At 40.8% G+C, this 11,009-nt stretch overlaps 1 protein-coding gene across 2 annotated transcripts in view; it reads left to right on the top strand.

Annotated features, from left to right (window-relative positions):
• LOC107675511 (pappalysin-1-like) overlaps positions 1–11,009 on the top strand; it is a 149,874-nt gene that overhangs the window by 109,091 nt on the left and 29,774 nt on the right. For both annotated transcript variants that reach the window (XM_016469895.1, XM_016469896.1), the window contains 5 exons: positions 2,170–2,353; positions 3,618–3,819; positions 3,972–4,164; positions 4,662–4,809; positions 8,985–9,100. In XM_016469895.1, coding sequence (XP_016325381.1) covers positions 2,170–2,353; positions 3,618–3,819; positions 3,972–4,164; positions 4,662–4,809; positions 8,985–9,100 — 843 coding nt within the window. The remainder of the gene's footprint in view (positions 1–2,169; positions 2,354–3,617; positions 3,820–3,971; positions 4,165–4,661; positions 4,810–8,984; positions 9,101–11,009) is intronic.

Raw genomic sequence — 11,009 nt, 5'->3', positions numbered from 1 at the left:
GACCCCTCACACCCAGCCCACTCTCTCTTCGAACTGTTGCCTTCTGGTTGGTGCTACAGACCACTGACCACCAGAACAGCCAGGCACAAGAACAGTTTTTTCCCGTCTATAGTTTATATTCAGCCTGAACAATTAATCTTTCATAATATTTATATTAAACTGCACACTTTGTAAATAACATATCTGCACGACAATATTGTGTCTAATATATACCACAATATTAACTTCTTATTATTGAATTGTTGTAAATAAATATCACATTTGCAACTGGTCAGTGTTCAAAAAATGCTGGGAAATCTCTTCATGTAGCCCCACAAGAGTGATTACTGATAAACTGTCTGAAAAAAAGAAAGTCACGTTTTAGAGAAGAAAAAAATCACCTACTGACTTTCAAAGCTGCTACATAGTAACACCTTTCTACTTCGAGGACCTTGATAGAAATGTAGAGGAGTGAAAAGTACAATATTTGTCTTTCAAATGTAATGAAGTTAAAGTCATAGGTTCCCAGAAAAAATAATACTCAAGTAAAGTACAGATACTCAAAAAGTGTACTTAAGTACAATACTCAAGTACATGTACTTAGTTACTGTCCGCCTCTGATTATAACGAATCACACGTTTCTGTTGAGCTTATGAATGCAATATCCAATCAGAAGCGTTTTGATTTGTCACCTCGAAGAACTCCAGAGTTTTTCAGTGTTCTGAGTTGTTGACTGGATTCTGATGAATATGCATTCGCAAATTCTTTCATCAGCATAAGCAACAAACTGCCATTCCATGACACTGCAGCTTCAACCTTGAAGTTGTTATATGAGTTAAGGTAGTTATAAAATTGCCATCAAGTAAGAAATGAAGAAATACCCCTGTGGAAATAAGTTAAGAAACAGGTTTCCCATTTACAGATATTATATTTTATGTTTTTTTGTTTTAATATAACATAATATAGGATTATCATGGTGCACCTAATGAAAATGATGGTCAGAAGATGATTTTTTTTTTCAGTTTTTTGACACATTTTCCTTTTAGTCAAAATTTCCTTTCACAGTACTTATTTACAAAAATAAAAGCTACCAGGAACTATTTATTTATTTATTTATACCAGATTAGGTATTTAAAAAATCACATTATGCGGTTAATTTGTGATATTAGGCATAACGACAAAATCCTGGGTCAAAGATGTTTCAGGCGCTGTAACCAGATGTCAGGCCGTTTTGGGGCATTTTTGGAATAACAGAGTTTTTTGATCAGGAGAATGTGCCAACATTTTTGCACAGCAGTGTCCAAACTACACACATTGTCTTCTTATTATCAAAACACTGTGCATCACGTGGATCTTTAAAGAAAGATGAATATGTTTTGCCTTTGGATTGTACTCCCTACTCACTAGCTCTGCTTAAAACAAACCAGTGTGCTTTGCTCTCTACATAGGCAGCATCCTAACTAAAATGAGTCGTCTTATTTGCAACACTCTACATAGGCAGCAGCTCATTGCACCACACAAATAGGGCTCCTTGAGGAGACTCAACTCTCAATTGATTGCCAGCTGAGTCTGGTGTTAGGGAACAATTATCATGTTTATTCTCATGTTTACTTGATAAAACTCAGTAAAGATTTCACAGCAAAAATACACGTGAAGCACGAGCTGAAGGTGGACATGTACAATTATACTTAAAGGCATTTTACTTGCTAAAAAGTATAAACTATCAATCAAATGACAGAGGGCATGTAGAAGATTATGTGCAACATATTTTTTTTAACAAAGTTTCATCATGTTGATCATTTAGAGGCCTCAAAAATGTGCATATCAAATATGATTTCTAAATGAGTTTTAATATAATGGTTCTATAGCATTCAAATGTCATTTTTGGATGATTGTTGCTGCCTTGATATCTGCAGAACATTTCAGAGTAAATGATAAGTGTGAAATTGTTCTATCTGTGTGATCAGATGGATCACTTGCAAAGGGCATTTTGTGCCTTTTTCATGAAACAGTACCATGCACTACTAAATGGCACTTCATTCCTCATGCAAAATACCAAAGCACTAGTTAGTAGTGCTGCTTTCAGGCCCATGAGAGGAACACATGTATTCTTTACTGTGGTATCAGCCTTGTGTACGAAGTGGTCAGCAGCACTGAACTCATTTGAAATCTGACGTCATTTCTCTGTAGACGGACTCAACCGTGACCATCACCTGTGCTGATAGGAAATGGAACAAGCAAGTATCGTGTGAGCCAGTTGACTGTGGGCTTCCAGATAAGTACCATGTGCATCCTGCCCAATTTGATTTCCCAGAAGGCACCACCTATGGCAAGAAGAGCACGTTCCAGTGCAAGGATCCTGCACAGCTCGTGGGTGAGAAACACTGGAAAAACTCTGACTGAACTTTGATGCAGTAAAGAGAACAATAAGATTACCTGGTAAAGTAGGTCATCTAGGGTCTTGGCGGATTTTCTTTCTCAGCATTCTGAAAATTCAGCATGTAGTATAAAATGCTTATTGCAATGATTAGAACTAAAAAAAAACCCCAATAATAATAATAATCATAATAATAATAATACTGCAGCTTGTATTGTAATAATCAAAACAAACAATCTGATTATTGCTTGGAATATTATGCCGCTTAATTTGTGATTTGCAGCTGTTTGCAGTTGCAACATAGCCCTTTAACATGGAATTCAGTCATGTGCGGTCACAGGTATGTTTCAGTGGTTTGATAAGTGACTCATCCAATCAGAATTTACAGGAGCTATTCATTTTATAACACTCTTTTTTTATTCTTCATAGAAAGGTTAACTATTCTCAGTCTAATTCTGATAGTAATCAAATGCATTTTTGTACATTTTAACAGAAGCGATGACATGGCAGTCAGTAAATACTTTCTAATTTGTAATGTTCATTTTTTTATCATTTTTGAGAAAACAAGACTTAATATCTATATCACTTTGCTTTCAAAGTAAATGCATCTTGATTTAAGAATGTTTAGATATTTGTACTGTAAAACAAGACAAATATACTGAGAAAGAAAATCACATCGTGATATACATAATTGTTTAAAAGTTAAACAATGTTTTTGAAAGAAGTATCTTCGTCTTATGAAGACTGCACTTATTATACTACAGTAAAAAATACTGTAATATTTTGAAAAAGTATTACAAATACAAAATAGCTTTTTCTATCTGAATAGAATTTAAAATATAAGTTATTCATGTGATGTTATCATTACTCCAGTCTTCAGTGTCACATGATCCTTCAGAGGTCATTCTAATGTGCTGATTTGCTGCACAAGAAAAGTTTCTGATTATTATCATTGTTGAAAACATTTTTGCTGCTTCACATTTTTGCGGAAACCGTAATACATTTTATTTTCAGGATTCTTTAATAAATAGAAAGTACAACAGTATTTACTTTAAGTATTTTTTTTTGTTACATTATACATGTCTTTACTATCACTTTTGATCAAATTAATGCATCCTTGCTGAAGAAAATGTTTTTTTTGTTGTTGTTTTTTCAAAAATATAAATCAATCAATCAATCAATGTATTTATCTTACTGTTCCAAAATGCATATGTATTCATGTGTGTTTATTTGATTTGTTTTGTCTGTCGCTCATTTGAAGGCACAAATAACACTCTGACCTGTATGGAGGATGGTCTGTGGTCATTCCCGGAGGCTTTGTGTGAGCTCCGCTGTCCCGTGCCTCCTCCTGTGCCCAATGCCGTGCTTCAGACCAAACGCTGCAATGAGACGGGTCTTAAAGTGGGCACCCTCTGCAAATACAAATGCAAACCGGGATACCATGTGGCCAATAAGCCAAAGAGGTGTGCAAACATACATATCATCCACAAAAGACAACAACAACCACACAGCATGTGGTAAAATGCCACTTATGAAAATGGAGTTGTCTTTTACCATCAAAATGAGATTTGACATGAATGCTATTACAGCATAAGACACATCTCTGTTCCTGCAGGAGAGCCTTCAAGCGTCAGTGCACAGAAGACGGCCGCTGGTTAGAGGGTTCTTGTGAGCCGGTAACTTGTCCACCTCCTCCAGCCGTCTTCTATGGCATGTACCAGTGCACAGACGGCTTCAGATTTGACAGCACCTGCTGGATCCACTGCAATGGGGCCAACAACACATTGAGACAACCACCGTGCAAACAGGTTACTTTCGATAGTACCCTTTAGACCAGGGATGGGCAAACTTGGCCCTTCCAGGTCACTTTCCTTCAGAGGTTAGCTCCAACACTAATCAAACACACCTGAACCAGCTAATCATTGTCTTCAAGACTACTAGAAAGCTACAGGCAGGTGAGTCGTATCAGGGTTGGATCAAATCTCTGCAGGAAAGTGGCCTGGAAGGGCCAAGTTTGCCCATCACTGCTTTAGACGTTATGCTAACTTTTTTTTTACAGCTTCTGTACAGCTGAAATCATATTTATTCCATTACATTATTACTGTTATTTTCTTGTTTATTACTGTGAAGCTGCTTTGAAACAATCTGTATTGTATAAAGACATGACCTAGTGTAAATTGCGATAAAACAAATAACTCTTTCATTTGGTATTTATAGATGCTGCAGTAAGCATGCATGCTTTGTCTGTTCTTTCTGCTGGCTGTGAGTTTAGAGTGTTGTAGTGAATGCTGTGACGTCTCTACAGGGGCTCGGCACCAATGTCATCCGCTGCAGAAAGGACGGGAACTGGACCGGAAGCTTCCGCTTATGCCCTGAGCTGAAGGGTCAATGCTCTCTACCTCAGAAACTGCATCCCAGCATCCGCGTCAACTGCAAGAAGGGCCACAGCATAGGTGCGAATTCTTCCTGCATAACAGTATATCATCAGAACAGTTCATATTGATCTGTAAAGTTTCATAAATTCATAATGGAATTGTTTATACTAGTGGTTGTAACCCTTTTCTTCAGTTGAGAACCACTGTTCCCTTTCAGTCAGTCACTCTGAGTCACGTCAGTGACCGACGAATTAGGATCTCACTTCAAGAGACCAATCTACTAGTGTAAACTAAACGAGCCAATGCAAATTGGCATGCGATAATTGCATCCAGCTGCTGCTCGTCACAGCACGAGCATAAGTAGGCAGCAGGTGCCACGCATATTCAGCTTTTCGTTTCGGAGCCGAGCAGTTGTTGACTGTTCTGCTCTAGCTGTCGTCTTCATGAGAGAATGACGAGCTACGAGTGCTCAGGGAGGAGCTTCTCAGAGTGTTGGTGTGACGGCGTGGCAGCGGTGGTTCCCCTGTGCGCTTCAGCACTAAAGAGCAAATTTCCCTTAAAGAGCATTCACGGGTGCGTCTTTGTAAAGACGATGGTGCGTCTTTCTAAAGATGCCATTTCACCCGTGCGTTTCTGGGTGCGGTCGTTACCTGGCGCCGGATGACAGTCACGATCGTTGCATCGCGTGTTTGGGCATTAAGCACGCTGAAGCAGCCTTCGTGGATGAGTCATGCTGTCATTGTGGCGGCATGACCATCCCGGCGTTGCGGTTGATACTCCGATACCTTTAGAGGGGTGGAGTCCCCTTACCTATGCCCCAATCTAGTTCCTCTTCTATTCCACAGAAGAGGGCTACTTCGGTGAATAGGCAGGGTAACCTGAGGATTACAGTGGGGGCAAACCTGCCGAGTAAATCTCCATGGGCCCCCCACTCCTCTAGCACACCACACGCTGTGGAGCTTCTGGGTGAGTGTGTCGACCATTCTCATGGGGGGCCGGCCATTTCATTCGGTGCTCCTCCGGATGACCAGATGTGGATTGTGGCATCAGAGGGTGAGCTGGAGTGTGGGGATGAGGACTTGGCTGTGTTGCCCCCTTCGGGGAGAGTAGCATTGCCCGAGCCTGACCCAGAATTGACGGATATGCTTTCCCAGGCTGCAGATGTGGTCGGGCTTGAGTGGAAACAGCCACCGTGTCCCAAACTGTCGAGGTTAGATGGTTGTTATCTTGGGGCGGCCAGGGCTGGTTCTCAGCCCGAAACCGATTTGGTGCCTCTTCCTCCCTCACTACCCTCGATGGTGGGGTGGACAGGGGATACGCGGGAATACCCCCGGTGGAGCGCGCGGTTGCGATGCAATTGTGTCTAAGGAGCGCTTCCACCTGGAGGGGTAACCCGCGTCTCCCATCCAAGGCCTGTAAGTTCTCGTCCGTTCTTACGGCCAAGGCTTACGGAGCCGCTGGACAGGCTGCATCCGCCCTGCAAGCAATGGCACACCTGCAGGTATACCAGGCCAAGGGACTAAAGGAGTTGCATGAGGGTAGTTCTGACCCAGGGCTGATGCAGGAGCTGCGCACAGCGACAGACATCGCCTTGATAGCGACGAAAGTCACTGCGCGCTCCCTGGGTCAGACGATGGCCACGTTGGTGGTCCAGGAACACCATCTCTGGCTAAACCTGGCGGATATGTAGGAGACGGACAAATATCATTTTCTCGACTCCCCTATCTCCCAGGCCGGCCTATTTGGCAATGCAGTCGAGAGTTTTGCCCAACAGTTCTAGGCTGCCCAAAAGCAGATGGAGGCTATTAAGCAGCTTTCTCCGTAGCTTCCTCCGCCCCTGCTCAGCCTCAGTAGCAGCATCCACCGAGGTCACAGTGGGGAGCTGGTCGCAAGGGTGCGGCACCACCCTTCCAGGCCCCTGCCAAACCAGACGGTAAGCGTAAATGCAAGCGGCTCTGAGACGGGCAACCCAGAGATGGAGGGGACAGCTCTTCGGGAGATGGTGACTGCACCACTCCCTCCCCCGGAGCAGGGTCGGGTGGAGAATCTTTTGTTTCCTTTCAGCCAGCGGTACCCAAACCTGCACAAAAAGAGCAGTCTCCATTATCATTGGAATTCCAAGAGGGCACAGATGACGTTGTGTCACGCAGTGCCTGGCCAGCCTCGTCCCCCTCTTCTATTGCCAGCGGGCAGCAGAGCCACTAGATTTGCTCTGTCCATTCGCACTTTATGCATATATGTGGACCATACGCATAGCTTTAGGACCTTAGAGCAGCTCTTCATCTGCTACAGAGGCCAACAGAAGGGAAAGGCTGTCTCCAAGCAGAGGTTGTCCCACTGGATAGTAAAACCAGAGGAACTGCTCGGTGTCTCGCTTGCTGCTCCATTTCCCTCTGCGGACCGGATACGTGCGCTTATTCTGCTCTTCAGTTCAGTTCCCCACAAGGCAAACCCTATGGAGTACCTCTGTCACCCTCGGCAGCCGGACCTGGCGGAGCGTCCAGTGCCAGACCTACCACTTGTAAGTATGCCTGTTGGTTGACCCCTGTGCTAGGCTAGGTGTCCATATGTTGTGATCCCCACGGTGATCCCATGTGTGTTTTCTTCCACGGTACAGTTCCCCTCTTGGTGAGCCTGTGTCTTTCCCTTGGCAGACTCCGCTCTGCCGTCCCTGCCGGTGTTGTCTCCCTCCTAACTGGGCCGGAGCCACCTCAGAGACATTCCATATGTGGTACTGCCCTTAATGCCCAGTCCATATGTGTAATCTCTACATGATACCTCCCTGCGGGCAGGACGTGGATTCCGTAGCGTCCCTGGAAAGGGTACGCTTTCCCAGTGTTATCCAATAGGTCTTACTATATGGGTCTAGTGGAACAACAGTAATAGACTCTCTCCACGTAAGCCCTGTCCTATCTTCCACCCCAGTAGCCGTGGGGGAAATCAGGTGGCTTACTAGGGGCGCTGGAAGGGGCAGCATCCGTGGCGCTTTGGTAGGGATCCCAATTCGTTAGTCACCGACGTGACTCGAAGTGACCGACTGAAAGGGAACGTCTCGTTTACATATGTAACCCTCGTTCCCTGAAGGAGGGAATGGAGATGTCATGTCCCGTCGCCACTGCCGCTGTACCACCGCGGGGGGCCCGGGTCACTGGCTCGGCTCCTCAGCAAAAACCTGAATATGCGTTGCAGCTGCTGCCTACTTATGCTCGTGCTGTGACGAGCAGCAGCTGGATGCAATTATAGCATGCCAATGTGCATTGGCTCGTGTAGTTTACACTCAAAGTAGATTGGTCTCTCGAAACGAGATCCCAAAGAAAGAAAGAAAGAAAGAAAGAAAGAGAAAAAGAAAGAACGAAATGTTATCACTCAAAAGTTTGGGTCACTAGGATTTTTTATTAATTTTTTTTAAGTTAAATTAATGCTTCTTTAGCAAGTTTGCATTAAATTGATCAAAGTGAAAGTAAATACATTTATAATGTTACAAAATATTTCAAATACATGATTTTCTTTCTATTCATCAAAGAATTCTGAAAAAAATTATCACGGTTTCCACAAAAATATGAAGCAGCACAACTGTTTTTTTCATTGATAATAATAATACAAAAAAAATGTTTTTGAGCAGCAAATCAGCATATTAGAATGATTTCTGAAGGATCATGTGACACTGAAGACTGGAGTAATTATGCTGAAAATTCAGCTTTGCATCACAGCAATAAATTGCATTTTAACATATTTTCAGATACGCAACAGCTACTTTGAATTGTACTAATATTTCACAATATTACAATATTAGTGTTTTTACTAAAATTTAAATGATAGTATTGACATATTATGATGATTATTTGCACTGTCATGTACTGTATAATGCAAATCCCAATGGTTCTTAAAACAGGCTTAATTTTTTCTATGCAAAATAGATTTTTTTTTTATTTTGCATTGAAATGTGACATGATGTGACATTTACCCTAAAACTGATGCTGCAAACTCTTATAAACACTATACTGTCACAGTAATGTATTAGAAAACCCCCCAAAAGTGAACCGTACCGAGCCGTACCGTGCCGTACCATGCAGTGGAAAAGCACCATTAGACACAGTGCTTAATACTTTACAAACACTTCATCAGAAGATGCGCTATGATGTTAAGACCTCAACATGTTTAAACTGGAGGAAGTGTCCATTAAACTTTACCGAAGTTTCATTTTCTGTAATGGCCTTAGAGATGAACTTATTTTCTCTGTCTGTGTTTCTCAGGAGAGGAGTGTGAGTTGTCATGCAGGGACAGTAACAATGATGTGGTCATTCTGCCGAACAACATGACGGCCAGCAGCATTATGAGACATCACTGGATGAACCCTCCCAAAGTCAAGGTTTGTGTTTTTCAGTCTCAGTGTTTTAGCTTGCTGGCAGGGAATGTTGCACCGGGACGCCACATCCTGAGTGTGACTCAAAGTTTGAGGTGACACTCCTCGGACAGCAGATATTGGATTGTACCTGATGATTCATCAGTGTCATTAATCAGTGTCTAGGCTCAGAACTTTAGGGTCAGTGAGAAATGCAGTCTAAGAAGAATTCGCCTCTGAAATACCAGTTATTATATCCAAATTCACCATGTTCAGCACCTTTTCATGCAGTTATAATGATACATATGAAAATAGATGAGAAAAGTGATCATTTAACCATTTGGGAAAATCTTTTTTAATGAGCAACATAAGTGGATTCATTACAGTGACCACAAGTGCAGGACTGTTCACACCAAGATAGAATGATAATTACAAAACTGCATCCACTAAGGCTGGGCAATAAAAATATCATATTGAGATTGCGATAAAATTTATGTCAATAATGGTGATAAACTCTTGTCATTTTTACTCGATACAGATTAATCTAACAGCCTATCACACAGCAGAAATAAATGTGATAACTGCAAGTCGGTATGCAGGTTTTGTCCTGAACACCACAGTACACATCCATGTCCTAACATAAAAAAAAAAAAAACTCTGGAAAAGAGGAGAAAAAAATTGTGTAAAGAAACGCAAAAGCGACACTGAAGGTTCACAATCTCAGTTATATGTATTTTTTTTTACCATATGGTAAAAAAAAATAAAAACTAAATAAATAAATAAAAAAAATATATATATTTCACATTTATTTTTAAATATACGATTAAATAAACATAGAAAATGTTTTTTTTTTTTTTTTTGTAAGATATGTTCTAAAATATATCTACGTTCATATTTTCTACCAATATATTTTTGGGCATTATTTTTATATATATATATCGAAATATATGGAGGGTTTAATATATTTTTAAATGCTTAAAAAAAAAAAAAAAATACAAATACAAATATATTTTACCCTCCATATATTTCGATCCAAGAAAATGCATTCACGTCACATTTAAAGAAAAAAAAAAACATGTGTGAACATATAACACATTTAAAGAAAAATTAATATTAATAAATCACCACTGGCTCTGCACCCCTTTACCTAAATTAATTTCTTCAGACTTATTTTTTTGAGTTTGCTTTTGAGTTTGACTGTTTACAACACATATGTAGCATATATTTAAATTATGTTTTGGCTGTATTTCTTAAAAGTGACAAAGCGCAGATTGAGATGGTCTGAAAAATATGCTGTCGGTAGGGTGCGTTTCCCAAAACTATTGTTAGCTAACTATGGTCTGTTTATCAATTTGCACTGTCTACAAATAGCTGCTCGCATAAAATTCAAGGCATTAATGTTTGCCCACAAAACCACCACTGGCTCTGCGCCCCTTTACCTAAATTCATTACTTCAGACTTATGTGCCCTCTAAAAGCTTGCGTTCTGCAAGTGAACGTCGGTTTATTGTGTCATCCCAAAGAGGCACAAAATCACTTTCACAGACTTTTAAATTAAATGTTCCCTCCTGGTGGAATGACCTGCCTAACTCAATCCGAGCAGCTGAGTCCTTAGCCATCTTCAAGAATCGGCTAAAATCACGTCTCTTACATCTTTATTTGACCCTCTAACTCTAGCACTCTATTATAGTTCTGTTCTTTAAAAAAAATAAAAAATAACTTTTTATTTATTATACTATTAACAAAAGCAAAAAAAAAGGCCTCTAACACTAGCTTGCTCTATTCTTTTTCTATTCTATCGGTTTTATTTTTTATTTATTATATAATAAAAAAAAACACCCTTGCTACATGTACTGCGTTAATCTAACTGAGACTTGTTATAGCACTTGTATATCATTGCTCTTTTGTTGATTTTGATTGCTTCCATTGTCCTCATT

Source organism: Sinocyclocheilus anshuiensis, unplaced genomic scaffold (genome assembly GCF_001515605.1).
Source record: "Sinocyclocheilus anshuiensis isolate Anshui unplaced genomic scaffold, SAMN03320099.WGS_v1.1 scaffold1604, whole genome shotgun sequence".
NCBI lineage: Eukaryota > Metazoa > Chordata > Actinopteri > Cypriniformes > Cyprinidae > Sinocyclocheilus > Sinocyclocheilus anshuiensis.
Note: the sequence above shows the minus strand (reverse complement) of the source record. Positions and strands in the feature narration are given on the sequence as shown.